This window comes from Poecilia latipinna, unplaced genomic scaffold, assembly GCF_001443285.1.
Source record: "Poecilia latipinna isolate Pla-1442-1.1 unplaced genomic scaffold, P_latipinna-1.0 Scaffold1857, whole genome shotgun sequence".
NCBI lineage: Eukaryota > Metazoa > Chordata > Actinopteri > Cyprinodontiformes > Poeciliidae > Poecilia > Poecilia latipinna.
In genome coordinates, this window is record NW_015114473.1 from 62000 (window position 1) to 88330 (window position 26331).

Here is a 26331-nt window from a genome sequence, read left to right on the forward strand (position 1 = left end):
CTAGCAAATACAGCAGGCATAAGGAAGGTGTGAAATTATGGATTTTAACAGTGCAGTTGTTTGACTTTTATGCTGGCTTTTGTTGCTTAATAGATATTTTAAAGCTAACAATGGATATGAAAAATGTGTATCAATAGCAATGTACACCATTTTAAGCTGCCCCAAATAATGTATGCCTTTGATTGAAAGGCATACATTATTATGCCTTTCAAAAATTTCAGACTAATTTTTTTGGTAAACTTTTCAATAAAATCTCCATCAATTTCTCCTTCTCAGGGTTTTTCAAAAAGCTAGTGCTAATCTTAAGCACTAGCGCTATGCTAATAGACCCTTGGGAATCATCTTATTGGTGCTTAAATACTAGATTATTTCTCCTGTATGTGACTAACTGTGTTGTCTTTGGTATCTTAGATTGAACTAAGCTTATGAATGGTTCTTTAAGTTTCCTGTTGTATGAACAACACTGAATCAATGGAGACTTTGTGACCAAATATCATTACTCAGCGCTAAGTAACTTAAACAAATTAAATAAATCTCAAGAAATAAGAGACAGCTCAAGACTTTTCTCAGTACTGCATGTAGCTTAAAAATACATACATATCCACATAACCACATCGGTAGCACCATCTGTAAAACACAGACTCATCACACTCATCGTAAACCCAGGTAATCTTACACAACTACACAGTACTGTTACACAAAAATGTATTTTTTCCACATTTGAGGGACAGAATACCAGAGTGTAAATGAAAAAAAAAACAACTTTCCAGTGAAGTTTATGTAGTCTTTTACATAAAATAGCAAGAGTATGGGTCTGTTTTGGTTGCAAAGAGCTTCACATTTTCTGACACTGACAGAAGGTTGAAGGAGGGAGGACTCGTTAACGCACACACCCACGTCTTTTACGCCGCCTCTGGCCGTCAGACGAACATCTCTTTGTTGATCCACATGAGCGTGCGCGTGTCGTTGGGTTTGCATTCGTACTCAATGCTGTTAAAGCTGTTGCCCCACTGGCAGTGGTCCCTCTTGTTGTAGTTGTAGAATTTCACCTGCCACACGGTTTCAAAAGATCCCGCCTCTGTGAACTGAAAGCACAAACACACGTACGAGACATGCACACCTTAAGGTCTGAGCATCATCGAATTTCTTGCTGTGAAAACGTGATTATTAATAAAGGAAACACCTCACGCACATCCAGTTATATAGTACATTTTGTGGAAAAGCCTTTAAATGTGAAAAGAAAGAGGAACATATTGCTAGGACAGATGGCTGCAGCGTTATAAACATCTACAGAGCTTATGATACCACAGGATGAAGGTTAATGCGGAAATGCGGGAGCCGTTGCAAGTGTACTGTTTAAGTGTACCGATTTATGTTATATTTTATGACTGCTCTAATTTGAATTTTGAAGAGAATACAGACACAAATATCAGATCAGTTGTGTCACTGACGATAGTGGAAAAAGCCGATTGAACCACACACTGGGTTCATACTCGTCAGACGTGTGCAGTACACCCATACCTGTATATTGATTTGAACTGGCTGCCTTTCGCCACTCTTTGTGTGTGCCACCCCCTCAGTATCATACTGACCGGTGTAAACCACAGACTGGGGGTCTTTGGATTGTTGCTCCAAGGGAAAGGTCACTCCACCCACACTCATGGAGCTGCAGGCAGAAACACAGCAAAACATACTGAAGACATATGCAGAACCTTGCAAAAATATTCATTTTGCCACGTTGCTGCTACAACTATTTTTGTGACTAACCAGCACAAAGTGGAACAATTCTTCTGAAACAGCTCAAGCTCGGGCAAATTGGATAGAGAGCATCTTTGAGCATTAACTTTCCTTTTTTTTTTTTTTACCAAAGATTCTCAATTCTATGTTTTGACTAGGCCGTTCTAAGACATGGGCATGGCTTGTTTAAACCATTTCAAGAGCTACTATCTTGGGACTTTCATATGCATGTTACACTGCAAAAACACAAAATCTTACCAAGTACTTTTGGTCTAATTTCTAGTGGAAATGTCTTATCACACTTGAAATAAGACAAAACTAACTTTAAAGGAAAACACAGGAGCTTATTTTAAGTTAATAATTCCTTAATACAGGTATTAAAGTACTAGTTCCACTGGCAGATTATTTCACTTAATATGTGGGGGAAAATGTCTTATCAAAAGTGACATAATCTGCCAGTGGAACTTAAAAAAAAAAAAAAAAAAACAATATTAAGCTCCGATGCCTTGCTAAAAAGTTGCTTGTAAGTTAGCTTCGTCTTATTTCAAGTGTACTAAGATATTTGGACGAGAAACTAGACCAAAACTACTTGTTAAAATTTTGTGTTTTTGCAGTGTAGTTCTCAGATGCAACTGATCGCATTGAAAGATAAGAACTGAAGAGTCTTTAATTAATAAAAAATGATTTCTCATTCATTCAGCTATTTTGCTACAATACGTAACACACAATCCCTACTAAATGTAGTTTGCATGTTCATTAAAATATAAAAAGCTTCAAATCGCGTGAGTACTCTTTCCAAGCAGCTGGACATCGTTGACAGATTTTTTGCTACCGCCCCACTGACAAATCAGGTTTGAGCTGCAGGCTCCCCCAGCTGTGCTCTGTGCCCCACATTCAGCTGAGCAGCTCTTCTGCATCATCCCATGTGTGACCTACATTCACATAATTCTTATTGAGGAGCATGCTCAGGGATGTTTTACAGAATTACGGCCAAACATCCGTCTCTAATCCGTGTTTGGAGATGGCAGTACAACTGTGCTGATTACATAACCAGGAGTCCAAATCACTAGAGCCCGGTGACACAACACCACAAAGGCCCGCATCCCAGAGTAATCCTTGGTGGATTTGACGTGGAACCAGGAGGTGTTTGTGTTGCGTTCACGTGCCGCACGTAGAGTCAGCTTTAAACTTGCATCGATGACCTGTGGAGCCCTCAAGACCAAAAATGCTGGCTCAATTAAAAAAGAAAAAATTGCAAAAACCCACGCACACCAAAAAAGAGCTGATCAGTCTGTATCAGCATGAAGCAATAATAATAATAAAACAATGTATTTTTTTAAACTACTTTTTTTTATATATAATAAAAATGCACAATTTCCATTGTCCGATGGTCAAACAGAAAGTACTCAGAAAATGTAGTGCATATGTTCGCAGCGTTTTTATGAAGAAATATCTAATGGAAAAAGTCACTAATCTGAGTTGAAAATATTCTTAAATGTATTTATTTTAAAAAGAAAATGCAGCAGCAACCTCACAGAAAATATTCAAATACTAAGCTCTAAATTTTCGCTCTATAAAAAGAAAATTAGAATTTGATACCTGTTGGTTTTGCCTCCCAGCTTCACCGGATTTGCCCCCTTTTTTCCCTCCTAGACCAGATAAGGATAATCCACGTGAATACCTACGTGGCCTGGACCGCTCCCGGCTTCACCACCACTTCGATCTTGTACTTGGAGCCGGTGAGCAGCTTGATGGTCCGCGTCTGTCCGAACCGAGCTCCGTCCGACTTGAAGAACACCGCGCTGTTGTTCGGAAGCATCTTCAGGGAAATCCCGATTTTGACGATCTGGGGAACGTCGGCCATGTTTCCATGCAGCCGGAGAGGACACCTTGATGCGGGCTGTGATTTTAGCGCAGGCGGAAAGAGTCAGGGTGCGCCTCAAGTGTCGCGATCAGTTGGCGGAGGAGCGGACCGAGAAGCTCGTCGGGCGATAAAGCGCGGCGGCACATTTCCGCCTCTCTCCCTCTCTGCGCGCGCGACGCCGCGTAATCCACTCCAACCCACAGCACGAGCCTAATCCCAACCCCAACCAATGCTCTCCTTCTATAATAATAATAATAATAATAATAATAATAAAAACCTCTCCCTCTCTCTCACAAAGCACACTCCCCCACTATATGCTACGGCGCCCACTTCTCTCACTCCTCGCGCGTGTCTTTGCTGGACAGCTGTCCTTGGTGCTGAATTTGTGTCTGTGGTGTCTAGAAACACTCATGGACGACACAATTAAAACGAATGCATTGTATCGGTTACAAATACAATTTATATTCATGTAAACATGGCTACAACAACAAAAGTACGTTTTTTTTTCTTTTTCGTAATTGCTTTTAACTATCTGTAAAGATGAATAGTCTATATATGCTGATAGGTTGATAGCGAAAAGCTTATATATTTAATCGTAGTGATAACAGAATCTAGGTTTCACAAGCTAACTTAAAGATTCCAAACAACTTTTTTATATTAAAATAGATATTGAGACAAAATATTATAATAATAACCAGAACTGCAAGGGACTCTTTGGACCTTCTACAATGGCTCTTATTAACTTTGGCTAAACATTAAAAGGAACAAATTAAAACAAAGAGAGAGACTAAGGACAAAGGAAAACTGAATAAAATAAGAATTTTATTCGGCTGTCCTGAGAGCAAAATAGCTCTTTGAGTTGTAAAGGTTGCAGACCCCCATCCTAGGTTCTGCTGGCTCGCTGTAATGCGATTATTTTACCACTAGAGGTCAGGCTTGTACCACAGCGAGAAAGGGGTTTTTAAACGAAAGAGACGGGGAGAAGATCGAATATTCGAATATTCATGCAAAAAGAAATGTGCAATAAAGTTGAAGGAATTTATGCAATCAGTTGTTGGACCTAAAACTGTGGGATGTAAAAAAAAAAAAAGAAAACATAAATAAATAACCTGCTATAACTACTACTACTACTAATAATAATAATAATAATAATAATAATAATAATAATAATAATAATAATAATTTGTAAACACCAATACTGGAGTCATCAATAAATTTGCAGAGATTATGCTGTGAATACATCAGATTTCATTTGTAAATAATAAAAATGTTATTAGGTTGGAGAAGTTGTTCAATATTCAGATGTTTAAATGGCAGGTCAAAGTAGCACCTGCACTCTTGTATGAAACTATGTTGTTGCCAAAGAGGCTTTCTGCAGAATGCTGCCATCTCGGATCACACGAAGGCTCACTTTTCACGCCATGTTAACACCTAAAACGCTTAAACCTCACTCAAGCACTAATTGACAGCTTCATTGATATGCCGCTTTTTTTTTCATTTTTTTACCTTCACATTTCAACCACAAATATATGTTGATTAAATAGATAAATAACTTCCAGTTGCTTTTCAACCAAAAGATGTTATCTTTTGCTTTTTCTTTAGAGCCTGAACATCACTAGCATCATTTGACACGGAGGCTTCTTCAGATTCAAATAGAAGCTTTGCTCTCACCAACAGGATATTTAGATTTCAATGTTTTGTGTCAGAACGTAATTGCAAACTCGTTCCTCTTATTCATGCAATCACTGCACTGACCCTTTAATATTGTTAATACGGTGGGAAATCTTGTTATTGAAGTAAATAAATAGTTTTTGGCCTGAGAATTTTCAGTCACTTGTCAAATGTGACCTATCTATCTATCTATCTATCTATCTATCTATCTATCTATCTATCTATCTATCTATCTATCTATCTATCTATCTATCTAGAAGATTTTATACTAAATTTTCTGGTTTTATATAGTTTGTTTTTTTTAAGAAAACTTCCTTCTGGAGTCTTGATTTGGCTCCTATCAACATGTGATCAAAGTTAACAAATGAATCACATTTCTCTCCAGCTTCATCCAGATGGCTTTGTTTTCGGGGCTCGTGCTGCACCACACCTCTGTCTGTCCAAAGCGTGAAGGCTATAGTCCAGTGGGCGAGTGAGGATGCGTTGGTAAAAGAATGAGTGCGGGAGGGTGGGAGGGGAGGGGATGGGGTCCTCCCTCCCGACAAATGTCTTCGGAGATCCTCTCCTTCATAACCCAACTCTTTCCCAGCCTTGCGCAGATGGCCAAAGTATCCAAATCGGAGTCTGCGTGTGTTCAAATGAGCGTAGAGAGACAGGATGGGAGGTCATTAGTAAATTAACTCATTATTAACCTCTCAATCAGATTTACATTTCATAGCTGAAGTTAGAATACTGAGAAACACACTTAGCTACATGTGAGTGCGAGCCGGTCTCTGAGCGCGCTCCACGCTCGCGCTGGTGATGCCATGCCGCGAAGTCACACCGGCGATGAAAGCGGCGGCACCGGGATCTGGCTGAAGACTTCCGCTGGGAACCGGACTCAGGAGCACCCGTTAAAAGATGTGGAATCTGGACGGAGGACGATGAATAACGCGGCTCAGGTCGGGGACGGGCTGCTGTCTCCCCCAGCAGCAGGTGCGGCAGCGGCGGCAGCGGAGAGGAACCAGGGCGCCCGGCTCAGTCTGCTGGGGAAGCCGCTGACCTACAGCTCGCAGAGCGGCCGCAGGAACGCGCGGTACCGGCGGCTCCAGAATTACCTCTACAATGTGCTGGAGCGACCGAGGGAGTGGGCTTTTATCTACCACGCTTTTGTGTGAGTACAAACTTTAGCTACAAATATTCAGAAAAAAAGTGCTGCGTATTTTATTCATGGTTTTTAAAACTTCTAACTTTTAAACGTCGAAAAACTGCTTAGAAAATACACGTCTTTTCCGCTGTGCTGCTTCATTTACCCGCAACATCGACTTCATCACCTGTACAAGTACAATTCAGACACATTAGTAAAGAATAAACTAGAATGCTGTCAAAAGGTTATTTTTGGTGATTCAATTAAATAAGTGAAAGGGGTTCATTAATTAAAAATATTACATAACTCCAATAAATAAATGTTTGTTTACACGGACTTCACAGTTGTCCTGCAGACAGTCATCAACGCCCTCCACAATAATGGTAAGCCTCAAAAGGCATTACTAAAGAAGCTGGTTGTTCAGATAAAATAGTACCAATTTGAAAGTTTAGTGGAAAGAAAAAGTGCGCCAGAATAATGGTCACAATAATTGGAAATTAAGGTCCCAGAGTCGAAAAAAGAAGAGTAGAGAGATGCAGAATCCACGATGGCTCAAGGCTAATGTTGATGTTATGTTGAACTGCTCTAAAGTTTTGAGAAAATACATATATTTTGAGTTTTTAGCCACCGTAAGCCACAAATAAGTTATAACGTTGCTGAATATCAATTTTTGTAACAAGAGCTTTTTGATGATATCCTGTTGTATAAAATGTCCTTTGACATGGTGGCTCATGCCATCATGCACAACTGAGCTACAGTAAACAGAGCTCTATATTTCTGAATCAGAGCTTGTTGGTCATGATAATGTTTGTTGTGAATCAGGTCAACACAGACAGAGCGAAAGTAAGTGACGCTGAAACAGAAACTCTGGTGTGCTCGCTGTCGCTCGATATAATTAGGTCACAGCTTAACTTATCTTTGTACAACTTGGACTTTCTCCAAGAGATCTGGGAAATCAGTCAGACTACAAACGTGACAGATATCAACAGGCCAGTGCTTAAACTTTATTCAAAACAAAGGGGTTCTGGGAGGAAAGCCCTTAGAGTGAAAACAGCCTCCCACTGACCACAACTTGTTTTCTTCTTCTTCTTTTTCTTATGTGAAATACTCTGATTTCCTCTCTCCACTCTCACACAATCAATTTGCAGATCTTTTCTGACCTCCCCTGGTTTTTGTCTGGTTTTTGCGACACTCTGAATGATTTGTTGCTTGACGTTAATGGTTTCTGCATCCATAAAGTTTTTTTGTCGGCTTCGCACAAACCCGAAAAGCTTCCTTCCGAAGCAGGAAATGGCGCATTTAGCTGAGTAACAAGTCCACAGCATTACATATCCTCCACCGTACTTTGGTATAAAGTGGTCTTCTTCATAACAGTCAAATGGTTTATCATCAGAAGATGTTTTTTTTTTTTTCCATTACTTATCACTCATAAACAACCTGTTATCGCAAAGATTCGCCTCTAGTGTTGGTCTCATTGTCTTGGTGATCCCAAGATCTTTGTGGCATTGAAGCTTAGATGAAAAGATGGATTTGTTTTAAGGCTTTTCATAACTCTACACCAGTGGTGCCAATGAAAAAGGCTTCCACTGAGGTATTGTGTTCCCATCATCGGACCGCCCTATTCCGAGCCCTTTCTTTTGGAAGAAGAACTCTGTGAGAAGGAAGTGGAGCTGTCAGAGGAGATGCTGCGAAGCCGGATGCTGACATTTTATTTGCTCCTGCAGGACAGCCGAGGTCACAGGGGTTAAGTCGTTACATCTGCTCCAGACCGCAGCCTCCCACACTGAGCGGTTCTGATCAGCTGTGCACACTTAACAAAGCAAACCATTTGTTTAAGTGGGATGTAGGGGAGATATGCACAAGTAATCTCTCACGCTTCAGGCAAGTTTGCAGGAAAAAGCGCCAGCGCGTTCTAAAGCGGGACATGACACTTAGCAGAAAAGAAATGAAATGACCTGAAAATGTAAAACTTTACTCATAAAGCTGGACTGGCTGAATGTTTGACACTTTTATTTGACAAAGGAAAAGTTGTTTTGGCTCAGCTTTCTTGATCTGGATTGCTTAAAGATGGTTGTTGGCCTTTGCTCGTCGTTAATCTTTAGTAATTAATTTGTTTGTGTGGCTTTTCTTTGGTTTTTTTAAATATTCTTGTGGAAGAGCTGTGAGTGTTTGTACACCTGGACTTTGAGATGTTTAACTTTCTCTAAAAATGTATTTCAGTTCACTGAAAACCAGTTATTTAATCTGAAAACTAGGGGGTGATAGAGAAGCTCAGTGCTGAATCATGTCTGCTTTGCTCTGATATCGTGGCAGTCAGAAACAGAACATCAGTGCTCTTAATTTCCAGTCAGAGGTGAATATTATGTGAAAGATGCCCTGGATTTATGAGGATGAAAAATTATTAAACATATCAAGACATTTTTTTCTTTTCTTTTTTTTTTTTTTACAGAATCTGTATCAATGTGGAGTCCAGGCCCAGGTTCCATTGCTCTATATTTATTACCTTTTAACATTCAAAATGTTATTTTCCTTCTCCCAAATCTCAAACTGTAAATACTCAATCAAATTTAGATAATCACTTGCCAGGTTTAGCATTATTGTCCAGCCTCAATGTATCTTCTCAATATGACTGCACAGTGGATAAAACCAGCAGGTCACCACTCCCTATTGAAACACATCTGGGTGCAACTGATAAATTATTATTTTTTCTCCACAGAAAACCTTTGTCACCCCATGATAGAATGACACCCTGAGCGGTGAGCTAACATCAAAAATCACAGCATCAAAATAAAAGTTGGATATTAATTCGGCTACTTCAACTAACAGTGTGTTTAAGTGATTTTGTGGCAAAAAGCAAACATGAACTGGATGTGTGTGCGGCACAGGACAAACGGGGGCATTCGAACACACATTCAATCTCAGGTTCCAGCATCAGTGAAAAAAAAAAACTTCTATAGCTGCAAAGATGCTACATGAGTCCACTGTTTTAATCTTTATATATTGCAAATGAAATCTGAATCTCATAAACCCAGGATGTAACTAATCCTCTCTTAATTGACTGCATAATGCGATGCATACGGCTTTGATAAAGAACCCCAGCACGCAAATGCATATGTAAAACATAAAATGTCACCTAATTTCCAAACACACCGACAGATGTTTGGTAAAGCTGCACAGTTGCGAAAACTTGCGTGGCATCGACACATGCTTCTCACAAATACTTTCACACATAAGTGATCAACAAAGCACAAAGCACATGATTTATAAAAGAAAGGTTCCCTTTGATCGTTGCTGTTTGTTTTGGCGTCAGGATTCACACCGAGCATCACAAAGGTGTTTTGTTTCTTCTTCCTAATGTGTTTGGGTGTATAGAGGGATCGACTATACCTGCTGGATGAATTTTGATACAGACGAGTGGCTGTTGTTGCTTTCTCGCAGAATAATGCTCCTCCGGTTGACATTATGTCTCTATCTCCCAAATGAGATAGCGTGTGTTGCGCTAATCACATTTGCAGGAAATGGGTTCCAGCCACAGTCTGCATTTTGTGCAGAACCGACTTGTTGTTTTCTTTCAACAAACTCTTTGACGTTTCTTTTTGTTTTGGTACGCAAAAATCACAGCACATCCATGTACTTATACGTACCAGTGTGTAACGTGTTGCTTTCCCCACACGCACTGCACTGACATGTCTACATGTTGGATTGTGTCTGAGTAACAGAAGCAGGTTTGGTATTTGGGTGTGAGTCTGTAGGAAACTGATTGAGTTATCCATGGTATGAGTGTGTCAGCAAATGATCCCCAGGCTGTTTTGGTCTACTGACAGGGGAGGAAAAAATCAACCAAGGCAAATGAATTGCCACTCTGTGAGTATCACCTTGCTAAAATGATCAAGCTGAGCCTGTTCCCACTTATATTTCTGCAAAATAAATTGCTCTCTGAATGATGGACTGGGTCTAAAATTCATCTTCTTCTTCCCCCCTCCCCCATATTTCATATTTCTGTTTTTTTTTTTTAACTTTTCTGAGTCATGTTTCACAGAGTAACCCCATTTTGTCCACTTGTAAATTTGTGTCATATTTTGGCTGATGTATTAAATTTCAACATTTGAATGACCAACTATTGCCAAGTTTAAATAGCAAGAAGTATTTCAACAAACAGAAACTTTGTAGCTTATAGATTTTGTAGTTCATTATAAATTAAAACAAACTCAATAATTTATCGTTTTTCTCTTTTCTCGCTCTCTCCCTTTCTGCCCAAAACTGGATGACAAAAGTCTTCAGTCTTGTGCTTTGGTCTCATCAAGCACTTTTTCTTTGAAGGACATGTTTGTTTTGCAAAGACTTCAGAATTCATTTTATTTTATTTATTGTTTTGTTTATTTATTTTGGATATTTAGAATGTCATCCAGACCCAGTGCTACACGTTGACTAAAATTGAAAGTTTATTAATCTATGAGAAACTTATTTTGCCATTACGACTTGAAAAGGGTCTTAAAACAATATTATTTATCACAATAACTTATTCGAAACGTCATATAAATTACTCACATAAATTCTTCAAAACATAATTGTGTATCGTAGCTTTGCACGTGCTATGTAAGAGCTGTTACAGTTTATATCACAGGTAGTTTAATCATTTCTAGACAAATTTTATCACCCTGTATTGCTACGTGATCATTTATTGTGTTTCTCTAAAGCAATGCAACCAATGTTATTAAATCTCAAACAAAAGGATCTTGTTGCCAAACTCTGTTCCATCACTTGTTAAGCTACAGCTGCACTGATCAAAACAGGAGAGAGAAAAAAAAAAGGGATGTATGATTCGCTTAACATCAAAGGTCTCTCGTAGAGGCTGCACTTTGTTTCCTGAGAACACAGAGACATTTAAGACACCTGAGCGCATAAAAGACTCTATGTTTAGGTTCAGTGTTAGTTCCAGGTAGCTGGCCAGCACCCAATGGAAAATGCTGGAAAATGCTAAGGACCTATTAGATCAGATGAGCAGAATGAGAGATTTGTGTGTGCGTGTCTGTGTTTGCGCATAAATACTGTCATGTTGTGTTCCGGTGTTTGCATGAATGGGCACAGAGCTGGCACTATTAAAGACAGTGTGTGTGTGTGCGTGTGTGTGTGTGTGTGTGTGTGCGTGTGTGTGTGTGTCGAGTCCTTACTGGATAGTGTTACCCAGGACAGATACTGGGGAGTGGTGTCGCCACATCACTTGCTGGTGCACTGCCATGCCAGGCTTAGCAGAAGTCTGAGTGGAGAGGAACAAGGAGAAGAAAGAGGTGGAGGCAAATATTCCACATTTCCTAGGAAAGGAAACAGACAGAAGGCTGTTGATTTCCAGGCAACATCTTGATTTGAAGTAGATGGCAGACAGGTTTGAATTCAAGATATACAAACAGAACTGAAAGAACAAAGTGCAATCTGGACCACGACGGTACAAAAAGTGTTTCCTCATCAAAATTGTGCTAATTTGCCTTAATGCTGTTGCGGGCAAAGCATGTTTTTAAAGTTACTCAGTGCTCTCAAAGCTCTCAGAAAGCACCCTTTTAAAGATCAATTACCTGACAGCACAGCTAAAGGCTACTACAGGAGTTCACCCCCACTGATTTCTGAGACTAAATTACTAATAATTGATGCTCAAAGTAATTTCTACCAGAAAGGAGAACGGTGTGTAGTTTCTTATTCAAACTCATGATTAATAGTCAAACCCTCACCCATATTGTTCAGTGAGTCACATTTTGCCTTGTTTTAGTCATTAGCATTTCAGTTTTTCTCATTTCACTCTGCTCTTCATGCAGTGATTCCAACGAAGCTTTGGTTCCTTCGCGCCGGACACATATGGTGGGTGTTATGTTATGGACTCACTCTGAGGTGTTAATGAAAAAAAAAAACACACTGAACTAATCCAGGCTGGGTTCTGGTTGCGATGTTGACTGAAAATAGTCAAAAATCTACATTGATGAGGGTAAATTGGTGAAAAGGCAAAGGATTTGAAGGTGTTGCAGTAGCAAATGGACGCTGTTGTATTGAAACAGGTCAGAGAGGAAGTGTTTCGGCTCTAGAGGTGTGTGTGTTTGTGACTATTGAGACTGAGAAAGTGAAATTGTTGTGTGCATGTTTTTTTTCCCCATGTGTAGTTCTTCACACTTACAGTCAGTAGATGTGTGTGTCCACACTGGCTTGTGCTCATCTGGCAGTTCTCTAGCACATTATCGGAGGAACAGCTTTGCTAAGTAGACTGCAGAACTGATGAATTGAGACAGTTTCAGCTTGTTGGTGTCCCTGCCCACACTGAGTGCACCATGAATGGTGCGCATCACACCAGTGTCCCCCTCCCTGCCGCACATGCGACAGATATTTCCATATCCGTTCGACCAATTTGATTAACTCTGCCTCCGGAAAATTCTTGCTCAGAAGGGGTATTAGCACACATAAATATTTAAACTAGTGTTGCTCATGCACATTCTTGATTGCCTCTTAAGATTTCACAACAGACTTGAGGGGTATTGCTCATTGCAGTAAAGAAGTTGATGAAGTTGGTGCCATTAGGCTGTGGGTGTTTCTGTTTTTGAGCATCTCTTTTGTATAAATTTGGATTCTTTAGAGTTGTCTATTGTTTTCATTTAGGGTGTTCCATAAAATGTCATTTTTTTTTGCTTTGTTCTTTGCATATTTTGGTTTGGACTCTTTATTTAGTGTCAGTTTCCTTTGGTTAATGGATCCTTTAGTGTACTGTTTGAATTTGGGCCCACCAAGTCCACACACTGTGATACTCGATGGGGATGTATCAGCATCTCAGATCTTAAGATGGCACTGTGTGCTAACTCTGCTTTGCAAAAAAATGCTATCAGATTTGGTGGAAAAATTTTACCCTCAGTCCTTTTCAGGTTACCCTATTGATTTTCTACTAGACCTAGTTCAGACTGTGGTTATTCTAGTGCATTTCTGTAGTTTTATTTTAGGGTTTTGTGGCAACAGTAGCTTTTTTTGGAGAGAAGGGGAAGACGTACAGCATCAGGAATCGAGCCAATGATTTTCTAGTACAAAGCGTGATATTCGATGCTTGGGTTTACCGTAAAGTAAAACAATTAAGTCCTTCATCATCTTCTGCTATCTTGGAAAAACGTGATTATTTTGGGCCTAACCCAACTTGGAAATGTTTATCATTTCCATCTGCTTTTACAAAACGCCCTGTTGCTTCTGAAGAATAGCAAGCCCAGATCATGATTATGCTGGAGAATATTTTCGCATCCTTCTCCTGACCGATACCTTTGAACCACACAGAATGTTGCATGCCAAATTTATGGGTATAGCACATTTAAAATCACAAAATATTCAAAAAACGTTATGCAGCTTAGCCAAAAATCAAATGAAATAAATACAGAACAAAATAACAAGTAAAATACAATATAGGATGTTTAAAAATAAAGGTTGGACAGGATGTGATTTATTACGATACATTGCAAAAAAAACAACAAAAAAAACTGGTTGACTCCATTAAAAGCCTCTGTACTTCCTTGTTTAACTGCATGTTAATTAGTTTCAACCCTCAAAAACACATTTGAAAAAAATGATCTAATTTTACAGGTTAAATTTCCATAACACTCTGCTTTATCCACAGACATGTAAATGGTTTTGATCTCCTTTGTCAGTGTAATGTGGAGCTCTCCATGGATTACATTTCCTCCTCCACATATAGGTAACCTTTTACTGCTTTCCCACCAAACACACTCTGCTCTTTTATGAGTCACCCTCTGAATTCCTCACACACACACCTGCACGCACGCACACACACACATGCACACACGCATGCACACACACATATAAAAATTATGAGCTGCTTATACTGGTGCAGCACCACCTGGGTCGAGTGTTAATATTCCAGTAGTCTTGGCTGGAATTTAAACCTGCCATCTTTGTTCACATTCTACAAGGGACCATATCAAAAACAGGCTCTACCAATCGCACACCATGGATAATTTATCTGGGTTGTCACTCACACTTCTTCCTGGTGACATGGCAAGTCGGGAAGAGCAGCAACATCTCACCCACTCATCCCACAGCAAGTTCTAGAGAGTCATCTATACGAACAGGGGATTGCTTCCCTTGACATGTTTTTCTTTTGTTGAAGGATCCTTGATGACATCATTCATCACGCCCATCTAATTCCTGGAGTTGGGGAACTGATATACGGTTGAACGTAAAAAGTTCAAGCAATGTGGAGAACAGAGGTGTTCAGGCGAAGAACTACATTAAAGAAAATGAGAAAATGATGTTACTCAGGTTTTTATTCTGTTTCCTCAAGAGTTGGTCACAATGTAAAGGTCCCCACATATTTCATCTGAAGTGCTGAAATTGGCTCCCTTGACGTAAATTACATCATTTTGTTTCTCAGAAAGGCAGACTTGACACCAGACTTGACACCAGGCTTTGGTCTGACTATTTTGACCAAGCTCAGTTCAAAGTGTTGTATGATTGTTCAGAAGTTTGTTGCTGTGTTTCATGCAGAAATTTGCTCGGGCAGCAATGTTGATATTTCTCTTCAGTTTGTCCACTTCTGCTATTCGAGTTTACCTGCAGAGGGCATGAATACTATCAAACTTGCTGGATTTGCTTGTAGATTGATTTATTGACTCTTAACTTGAGATTAGCTCAGAATCACCCCAGAATAGCTGGGAGAGTTAGATACGGTGATGTAGGTCCAAAGACTAATGCTTATTCTCTTGCGTCTCAAAGAGTTGCAAGAGAAAAGTCTTTAGACTAACGGATGAGGAGAGATTAGAAAACATAATTCTGCCAAAAGGTTTTGAGAGAATTCTTCCATCCACCAGCTGGTTACATCAGTCTGGCGTCTCGGTAGCTTTGAAGGCTTGGGGTATGTGAATATATTTTATAGTTAAAAAGATATGCATTGAGAATCAAAAGCACCAGTAACTTGAGACATTTTTGTGACTGCGGGGAGTGATCAGACTTTACTGGGTCAAATAACAGGGGAGCAGAAGCAAAAGTTTTCTACTTGCTTCACTTGCTCCATTGTTCAGGTGCCTGTAAGGTGTGCAAGTTGAGGAAAGACGACTCAGCGTCAGCTACTCTCAGTGTCAGTGAAGTGTTTAAAATGAAGTCTGGGGAAGTACAAAGGAAGCTGTTTAAAATTATGCTCTTTCTTCAGAGACGTGTCGACTGTTCGTTGATGCTAATTTTAAATGAGGACTGGGTCTTCAGGAGACCCACTCGAACAGACTCAACCGAGGTTGTTCTGCTTTGTTCTGTTGAGTCTTTACTTCTGTCTGTCATTGACTTTGAGGGATGTGGAAATGTTAGGTGTCTGTATTGTCTAGGTCGGGGATATCGAACTCCAATTTTGAAGGCCGTGGGACCTGCAGCTTCTACAGTACCTTCTCAGCATGCAGTAAAGTTCTGCTGAGTTCTGCTAATGACCTGATTATGTGATCAAGGGGTGTTGAAGCAGAAACACTCCTGGTCCACAGAATACACTCAGAGGCTGCTGCTTAAAGTTAATAACAGAGCAGTTAAAACTTATATAGAAAATGACAGAAACGTATATGGTATAGTGTCATAATTTAAAGAGACAATATTATGTATTTTCCAGGCACATAGTATCATTATATATAGCTTAGTTTCAGCTAGCATGAAAATGCCATATATACATTGAATATGACTTAAAAGAAATTTGACTCCCTGATTTAATGCCTTGAAATTGGACTTCTGTCTCTTTAAAAGCTCCTGCTCTTTCTGAAACTCCGCCTTCAGGAAGTCAACATGTAAGATACTAAATAAATAAATAAAAAACTTCAAATCATTTGATTTTGTTTTTAAAATTATACCAAAACTTTTTTACAGCAACTGCTACCTTGTGCACACATTGTTCTGCTAATAACATAAACCACATAATGATCACTCACAGCAAGAAAGCTTGGAAGAAAGAAATATTTCAAATTCTGGTCATTTAATTCTGAAAGAGAGCTTCATAAAACGGGTGACAAAACTGTGACACAAAGAACACCTTTGGGTGTTTATGTTTGGTGTGGGCGAGAGCACTAACAACAACAAAAATATGGGGGCCGTCTTGATTGTTGGAGGTAATATTTGCTGTAAATAGGTGGGAAATATTACAAGTGCAGGTTTTAACCAGCAGACCCTAGAATTCTTACAACCTGAAATTGAATTCGAAAAGCAGACATGAGCAGAAACAAGTGGTAAATGTTATTCATCAGCCCAACTGTTATCCCAATGACAGCTGTAAGTGATTCCAGGAACTCTGACAGGTTTGCAGAACAGGTTGGCCAGTCAGCAAGTGGCAGAAAGAGCAGGCACAAAGAGAAAAGCGGTGAACAAAACGGATTAAGAAAAACTAACTTCAGAAAAAAACTAACATTTTTCAGCTGGATTGAATGTTACCCATCTGGCAAGTGCCACAGTCGGATGAGGAGTTAATGAGTCACAGTGTGGATAAACTTCATGGTGATGAGTTAATGAGGGACAGCTGAACCATGCAGAGTGCCAGGGTTCAGGAAGCCATGCCTGCAGGAACACACAGGGAGCAAAAGGAAGGTCACACTCTGATACACACTATAAGGGAAAATGTGTAAGGGAACAAGAAGGAAGATTCAACTACTCCAAAGCAAGTAAGACATATTATTGTACACTTCACTGTGGAGTTATGACAGCTGCAACATTGAGATTGGGACGTATTCAACAAGTCATAGAGACGGTTCAGGTTATAAATGTAAAAAGTTTTAATGAACAATTTTATATTTGTGTCTACAAAATTATATATGTTCATTTTCTTTAATGTTAGAAGTATAGAAGTTTTATTTGAAGTTTTTATACATGTTAATTTATACATGTAAATATGTATATGTAATATATGATAATTAATTTGATTTTAGGCTTTGGTGCAAAACTTATGCTCTTCTACTTCACATTTGTTTAGATTTTCTTTTGAAAGAGCCAAGCTTTACTGTAGTATTGAAAGCAGTCGTGATGCAATAGGTGTAACAATCTGAAAGCTGAGTTACTTAACGTAAGCCAGATGTTTGTCATAAACAGCATTACCAGGTGTTTAAATAACTCCTTGTGAGGCTCATTAAACCCTGCTGGCTTTGATTAAGCTTGTAGTGGTGTTAGATAAACGCCAGGGGGCGCTTTTAACTATGGTTGTTGGGCATGATGTCATGGTGAAAAAGCAAACTTATGTCAGAAATGGCTTTCCACAGATTCCAATATTGATCAGGATTGTGAAGCACAAACACAAAAATCATCATTGATGAAGTGAAATTGTGATATTAGAGCATCTGTTTAGAGCAATAGTGAGATAAATAATATGAAATGAGTAGCTAAACTGTCTCCATTAAGTACATTTTTTGACAAAACTCGGAGGCAGGATGAAATATTTACTGGGTGAGAGGTTTACGGAGACGCAGTGAGGTGGCGCAGAGTTGACTTTATTGTGGAAAACCATCCGTGTTCTTTAATAAACCAAAGTAAGAACAGAGTCTAGCACCAGACAGAGATGTTCACAAGTCATTTTTTTCCAAATCAATCCAGTCTTAAGTCTTGGAGGGGCGAGTCCAAGTCATGTCTGAAGTCTTGCACCCTAAGTCTATCCTCATAAAATCCCCAACATCAAGGTTAAATACTGTAGGTTAGGATTCCAAAGCTGGACTAAATGTCCTTAAGTCTAAATTACCATATGGACCATAAGGATCTTTAAATATATTCCTTTTCTTAAATTGTTATGTTTAAATCTTTTACTTCAGCATGCAAAGAGATGCTAAAGGTTGCTTTACAACACTTTAAAAATAGTGTAATATTTATCTTATTAGAAACGTAAATAAATATTTTTGGTGTAGTAAAGATAATATAAAGAAATTAAAACCTGTTAAAGTTGAATTTCCAAAGAAATGGTATTTTTCTTCTTAATGACTAAGTTAAAAACTGCTTATCTCTGTCTACAGTTTGTCCACTTCTTCATGATGAATTGCACTGAAAAGGGTTTAGACCTGTTTTATGAAATTTTAAATCGGGGTCGAAGGAGATCGGCGGCAATAACGAAACCAAACGCTGTTTCTGCTAGAATTAAATGTGCTCGATTTATTTCCCCACAGATTACAGCAAAATAACATGCATCAAACACTGTTGCTGCTAGAACAAATATGCTCGATTTATTCCCCACAGAATACAGTACAAAACACTCTATGACTAAACACGTGATGCTCGATTCATTCTTACCTCGTGAAAACGTGGCCGGAGAGCCTTCGGCCTAGAGCATCAACGTAGCTGGGCATTCGAACAGCAGACTCTGACAAAAACCGCGGGCTTTTTCGTATTTTATCTCTTAAACAAAGGGATGCCTGCGTGCAAAGGGGGAATGGCCATTTCCATCCTTGCAGGCGAGCCATCCAATCAGAGGTAGCCGCTCTCTGACCATGAGCCAATCATGGGCTGAGAGCGTGAACCAGCGGACCAATCAGAGCCCAACCCAAGTCAACCAGAGCTAAGCACGCCCTGTTCACGTGATCCGTATGAGCACAATAATCTGAGCAGAATAAGTTTTATCAAACAAAGAAAGATTAAATTATAAAGCAAAGAACAAGTTAAAAGATAATAAAAAGAATAATGATTATCAAAGAACATAAAATATAATAAAAAGATAATAAAAAGATAAAAATACAAAATCCCAGATCAAGGCCTTTTAGCTTTTAAGCTATATGCAAAGTTGCAGCTCGCTAGCCATTAACCTCTCATTATCTACCAATGTCACAGACTAATAATTGAGTTCATCCTTTCACAGTAAAACATGCACAGGAACTTCAGTCTGTAACTCAAATGCAGGCTTCCTTCCACTCTCAAAAACTCATCCTTAGACCAGAAGCCCAAGTTGAGTTTCACGTCTTTATGGCAGAAGTCGAAGTTGAGTCTTGTTTTTTGCCATGTACCCACAGAGGGGTAAGTAAATAACAATTTGCAGAGTGGCTGTCGATTCCATTAGGAGATAGAAATGTTGGCACTTGGCAATCATAAACTTGACCATTTTTGAACAGTGTCTGCAGACTACATCCTGACACACCATGCATCATTAATGAAGACTCAAATCCTTCCTCCGTGTTTCCTGCCACCTGGTGACATGTTAGCCTGACAGGTTAGTTGTCCAACTGTGAGGTGTTGTCAGTGGAAAACTGACAAGTTTAAAGATTCGCATGAATTTTTAAACTGCACAGAAAATAAAACGACTGACTCATAGTAGATTGTATGGCTTTCTTAGTACTTTATGATGCAATTCAGAGATTTCTTTCCACATTTTTCTATATGCATGCATACCACTTGAGTCTTGGTTGACATGGCTGATTCACATTTATGTGCTGATTTAGACCTAGTGAGCCTACGGTAAATCGATTATAAACATCATTAGAAAACTAATTAGGCGGACCCAAACACCACATGTGTCACCAGTCGCAATCTGTTTCGATATTAAAACACATTTAATAAAGACTAATGGAGCCTTTCATATCATCACATTTGCTTTAGTATGTGCTTTCCCCTGCGGATTTAGTTATTATTTGGCTATTTAAAAGGTGCAATGATAGCCAGTGTCGTTTCATGTGCTTGCTTTGGCTTCTAAGGAAGAGGCTGTTATTTGAGTCTGTTGAAGCGTTGAGATGGCGAACATCAGTTTCTGCATATCTGCAGACCCAAAGGAAGTCAAGAGTGTCAGGGAAATGATTGCCTTAAAGAGGCATTATTATACAGTAGCGATGATGACTGACGCTGTGTTATAATTACCACACTTAAAGAACACTTTACAATGCCATTACCTGCATTGCCGTTTGTGTTAAATAAAATATAGTTTCAGGTTGGCTCTTTAGGGTATGTGGAAATAAGACCTGTGTGATGTGACTGATTGCGGTAAGATGCGTCAAAGACAAAGGTTCAAATGATTGACGAGTTTCACATTATAAACCAGTTAGATTTTTTTTCCTTCACTATATGAAGCTGATCTGTAGAAACATTCAAGATTCCTAATGTCCAAGAAAGAATTGGTGCTTGTGTAAACCTAGACAAAGATTGTAAGAAATTTTTTTGTGGGATCTGTTCAGATAAAGTAAAACCTCAAAAGTTTGACTTTGAAGTTATGAGTATTTTGACTTTGGACTAAGGTGTGTTTCAAACCAGCTCGTTGTTGGTCCTTCGGCTATTGAAAATCAATTGCTTCCTGGAAGTGTGGACTCTGTTGAGGTTTAAATTTCACCAAATCTCCAACGTTTGTCCATGATGAATGCAACATGATGGTTTGATGCTATGAAGCTTACCAGAAATTGATTGCACTGCAAACAACCAAGTGCTGTGTCGAATGAGATGACTATTTAAGTTAATTCAATATCTGGAAGCACGGTTTTTATGATTTAAAACAATTCAAACTGCCTTGTCACTGAAATGTGCTAAAAACTTGACTTGACCAATATGGATTGAATGGCTTCTTTCACTTCCTCCGCTACTTCTGAACTACAGGTAGATTACGATCCTCAAACAACACAGAAAATCAATGTTCACAGCTTCTACTTCTGTTTGCTGATTGGCGCAGTAGAAATTCTACCTCAGAAATCTAGCTCAATGAGATAAATCTCAGTGACCAGAGATGAGAATCAATCGGCTCGGCTACATTCTCAACCTGCTGCAAAAGGAAAGCGTTCATTCACCATGGACTTTTGCATTTTTTGTCAGATTCCAGTGAGTTTAATTGGGTTTGAATGAAGTAAACCAACACAAAGTAGCTCATGAAACTGAAACATAAGGAAATTAAATGTTTTTTCCTTTCTTTACATATGAAAGAATGAAAAGTGGTTTTCACTTGTATTCCACCCTCACAAATTAATACTTGGAGAAACCAACAATGCTAAAATTTGTTCTGAAGTCTATTATCTCCACCAGCTTTATCATCTCCAGACTGACACTCTTCTTTTTTGGAAGGGCTCTAGCTATTTTTCCTAAGACTCAGTCAGATTTGGGTCAGGACTCATGAATAAGCTTTGATCCACTGGACCTCTGGCTGTATGTTGAAGATTGCAAATTTCCCCTCCCGTCTCAAACATTGTGCAGCCTCTAACTGATTATCGTCCTAGATTTCAAACAAGATGAATCTCATCAACCTTGTGGACATAATGAGATGGAGATTGGAGATGCTGTGTAAGACATAAAAGCATGTAAGACAGAAATGGCTTTTAGTAAAGTTTTAAGTGTTTTTAAACATGATTTTATTCCTTCCTCTGACTTTCCTTGAGAATACACAGCTCTGATGTGGGTAGGCGTGCGAGCTGACTTTGCTATTCGTGTGAACTCATTACATTTCCTCAGCTGGTGACTGAAACGGCGAGTCTTCTACTTTACCGAAGACAGAAGTCGGACTTGTGCAATCTGTCTGCTCTCGTTGCAGATGAATTAGCCTGTCTGTGCCATTTTTTTTTAAATTTTGCTTTCGTGTTAGATAATGACATATGTTTACAAAACCTACCAGAATCAACCAGCTGTGTTCACTTTATCTTCATTAAGACATTAAAACGATTCTCTCACACATTTCCGCTCTCTTGTTATGTTGTTGGATCTGTTATGAATCAGGATTCCTTTATTGCCCTTTAAAGATAATTCTTTTGTTGTGGAGTCGCTGATCCACGCCCGCACTTTTGAAGTGCTCTCACTGAAGAATATCTGGCATATGTGTGACTGACTAAAGTGTATTTTATTAAAAGCCACTGCCAGACAGAACACCACCTTCAATGGTATTCCCCGGAGAAGGGAGCTTCAGCCCCGTCCATCATCTGGTTTTATTTGTTTGCCCAGATGGGGCGTCGCTGTGAGCCTAAAACAGTGGATCATAAGCTTTGCTTGTTTGTGTTTTGTTTTTTAAACCACTGGCACTTGATTTAATTTTGAGAAAATTAGGATGCATCTTTTGCTATGGCATGCCTAATAAGAAGCTCAATGATCCTGAAAGGCTGTTGTGGCAAAGACTTGCTTCACTCCATGTGTGCTTTCCTTTATTCAAAGATCAGTACTCCGGCTACGACTCTACATCAGTTCATTTCCAGATTATTTATATATGACATGTCTATTCCATATAGGAGCAGCTTTTTCTCTTTCCTTTGCAAACTACAAGAGAGTCTATTTTAATATTTCCCTTGAATTTATGTATGCTTGTCAGTGACTTCAACACAGAAACTTCAACATGACCAACAACAATGCTAAGCTAATTAAATAATGGCATAATAACGGCACAAACAGTAGCCACAGCTATTATGATATTATTATTAGAGATGGCAGCTCTTGTTTGAGTAACATTTCTCTTTCTCATTCGGGTTTTTCCTCTATAAGTTTAAAGGAAAAGCTTTACAGATTTAAATGTTTTGCTGCATTCTCAGAGTTGGATTTAAAAAGTTTCTTGTATTGTTTTTGAATATATTGTTCTCTCTGGTCATTTTGGTGTGTTTAAACTCACTAATGCCAGACTTTGCTTTGAAATCAAAAGCCCCATACAGCTTCTGGTGCAGAAATTCAGAAAATGTGTCATTTTGACTCGGTCTTGCCAAACCTTCTTGTGAGATTGGCCACAAGTATTGAGGTCACTTCAAGGGGCGTGGTTAATTTGTACATCTTCATAACATTTTGGATTCAACATTAAGATTAAAGTATACATGTAAAATTCAAATTTAGACTTAGTATTTAGCTGTGGATGTTTAGATTCTAATTTGAAATTGAGGTCTAGATTTAACATTGAGATATTGATTTATCATTTAGTTTTAAGTTCAACATTTAGATAAAATTTTTACATGTAACACTTAGAGTTGAATAAGAAGTTTAAACATGTCTTGAAGCTGCTTTTTGTTCTTTTATGTCCAAAAGTCATTTACCTCATAACTTAATAGATTAGAAGGACAGTCGGCGACGACTTCTGTTGCTTTTATAATGGCAAGTCATTGAGTGAGTCTAGAGTGTACACCTGTAAGAAGGCTGAAAACGACAAAAAAAAGGGAAAAACATCTTAGCAGTGCAGAGTAACATAATGTTCTTAAGTGAAATGCCATCATAGCAGAACGCTTGTCCTTTACAGGCTGTAATTTGACAAGAACATACATTTGTTTTTCGTATTTGCCAGAGTGGTGCGCTCGATTATCTTCTGTAAGCAACAGCAATAAAACGGGGTCATGAATTCAGAAGACGACAAATATTTTCCAGGCTAAATTAGTTGTAATGTTCAACTTGGAGGTTTAATTAGGTACACTGCTTTATCCCTTAATATGCACTGATCTTAGCGCTTGTTAAAGGCTAAATGTCAGGAGACAAGACAATTAAAATACTTTTCATTAACAATCATATGGTTTCAATGGTTTATATTAACCATTCATTTACAGGTCAGGTCAAGCCAAATCAGGTGAAGATCTGTTATAAATTCAAAGTGTCGTGACGAGTTTCTTAGTTCCACCATAGAGCCACTGACTCCAACTTCTCGCTAAATTTGTTTCTGATGTTCATTTGGAAGGATTTTATAAACAAGTTTGTCGTGTGTATATAAGCTGAAGCCCACCTGCTTGGACTCTTCAGTCCAAATCCCACCCACTTACCAAACTAAAACTACCTCATTAAAAGATAAAATGCATGTGCCAATATGCCTGCTCTGCCAAGCAACTGGATTTCTGACAAGAATCGAGCCCATTCTTCACCCAGCATTAAAAAAATCAATCAATATTTATTTCTTTATTTTTTTTTTCTTTTGTGTGCATAAATGCCATCGCAAACGTGTGAGGCGAGATGAGCCAAGAGGAGAGAAAATATTTCAGGGAATTCATGCCAGCAAAATTTCCCAGCCTTTTCAGCTATGATTGTGTTCGCTTGGGCGGACAAATTGTTAGTGGTGAATATTCAGATTAGATTTGTGGTCTTGTATATTTGGGGGAATTAGTGTCCTCGAAACTGCAGAAAGACCAAATTTGTGTGTTTGTTTTTAGCATTTCTCACAAATACTGTTTGTATTTGTGAGAAATGCACAAATACAAACACACACACAGAGGACCCACTGCTCCTTATGGGGCCCAAAGCCTGGGCCTTGTAACAGAAAGTGCTGCTTTAGGATCAGAATTTGGGTTTATGACAAAGGTGTAAGTTGATTTTTAGGGTATAAAAAAGAATGAATGGAAGTTGGTGTAAAGTCCTTGTGAAGATGTGTGCAGGCATTGTGCTGATCCATTCATGGTCAGTCTGAACTAGAGTAAACCTCTGTTCTCTCTAAGTAAGCCTTCAGCTGTTCTGCAGCCAACATTTCCACTACCCTGACACAGCAAGACAGGTAGTTGTTTGGGTTTAACATCAAAGCCTTTAATGCTGTCTACTAAAGGGAGTGAAAAGTGCAGAGAGACGGCACCTTTTAAAATGTGATTGAAGTAGATGTAGTTTACTGACACCTGAGAAACTAAATGAGAGGCAATGACACTTAAAAGAACAATATACTTCAGTAAAATTTAAAAAGGTGCTTAAGTTTACAAAGGCCAAAAAAGTCTCTCTCTTCCTCTCTCTCTCTTTTTGACTCAGTGAGCTATGAGTTAGCATTTTGTGTTGTTTAATGAACACTGGAATAAACATTGCTGAACAAAAATTGTAAAGCTCTTTTTGGGGAGGTGCCGGATGCTGAGGAGACAGTTTAGTGTGAGAATACATATAATGCGGTGCACCTCTGAGACAAAAGCTCTTGGTTTTGACTGCAGGCCACAATCACTTTTCTAAGTAATTCACCTGGATGTGCTGGTTTTAATGGCAGATGACATCGCATTGCTCAAATGAGTCACTTGCTATGCCTCATGAGTGTCTTCACTGAATCTAAAACTCCTGAGATCTATGCTTACAAGCAATCACTGAAGTAATTTAATGGATCCCCAACATCACATTACCCTCCATCTGTAGCAGCACCTTTGTAAAATACCAGCTCAGAATCCAAATAAAAATTAGATGAGATTACATTTAGTATCGTCACGGCATAAAATGTACAACGCAATTCAGCTCACACAAGAGCCACTTTCATATAAAATTAAAACAAACAATTAAAATTGGTAATAAACAGCAAAACCATAAGTAATTAATATGAAAATTTCTCAAGAGAAATTCGAAGTTATGAGATGCTATGTTTGTAGTGTGTGTTTTAAGTTCCTGCCATTCTCACTGAACTGCCCCTTAGTGGAAACAGTTCATGGCCCCGGTAGTCTGTCTAGGCAAATCGAGGGTCTGTTGCTTCTTCTTCACCCAATAGACCTGCATCAAAAAAAGATGAAACTGCTCATTTCCTCTCATCAATAAGCACACTCTAAACAGAGTGCACAAATGCCAAAGAGATCCCCTGTAAAGTCAGAATGAATGGGAGGGCAAACAGGGTGAAAGGGGGGGGGAATCTTGGCAGCAGAAAGAGGGGACATATGTCAGCCCGTTCGCTACACTTGCTAAATGTCAACTTTATCTAAGGCTGCATTAGGCTGCTAATAAGGAGGCCAAAGGCTGAAGATCACAGCCTTCAATTTGTGTCTCTAATCAACATAAATCTCTCTCTTTCGACCGTTCACAACACAACTCTGCTCACCCGGCACAGCACAAGCGTATCCCAGCTTTTGTTTCCCTTTTTGTGGATTGTTTTATCAGTTTGTCATGTTTAGAGGGAAAATCTATTCATTAGTCTGTCTGTTTGTTTCCTCTTACTCAATATTAAAGCTGCTGATGCATATAAGCTGCTGATTGTAAGATTAATAACTATTGGGGAAACTACTAGGAAAAAAAACTGCTTGTTAATTCTTTGTCTTTCTGAAACACATGGCTCTAGAGAGCCACTTGATATACTGCTGTTTGGACCTGCTTATGGCCAGTTAAAGAAGAG

The 26331-nt window shown here is 38.9% G+C and overlaps 1 protein-coding gene and 1 long non-coding RNA gene across 2 annotated transcripts; one reads left to right on the forward strand and one right to left on the reverse strand.

Moving 5' to 3' along the window:
• The first annotated feature begins 220 nt into the window (after positions 1–220).
• LOC106934784 (uncharacterized) lies at positions 221–12645 on the forward strand. The gene is made up of 3 exons (XR_001421764.1): positions 221–482; positions 10719–10723; positions 12632–12645. It is a non-coding gene; the product is annotated as an uncharacterized LOC106934784 (long non-coding RNA).
• Positions 351–3849, reverse strand: cnrip1b (cannabinoid receptor interacting protein 1b). Its single transcript, XM_015014898.1, has 3 exons — positions 3423–3849; positions 1522–1666; positions 351–1085 (listed from the first exon to the last, which is right to left on the reverse strand). The coding sequence occupies exons 1-3, from the start codon at positions 3599–3601 to the stop codon at positions 921–923; spliced, it is 489 nt and encodes a 162-aa protein (XP_014870384.1). The 5' UTR covers positions 3602–3849; the 3' UTR covers positions 351–920.
• Positions 12646–26331: the final 13686 nt, after the last annotated feature.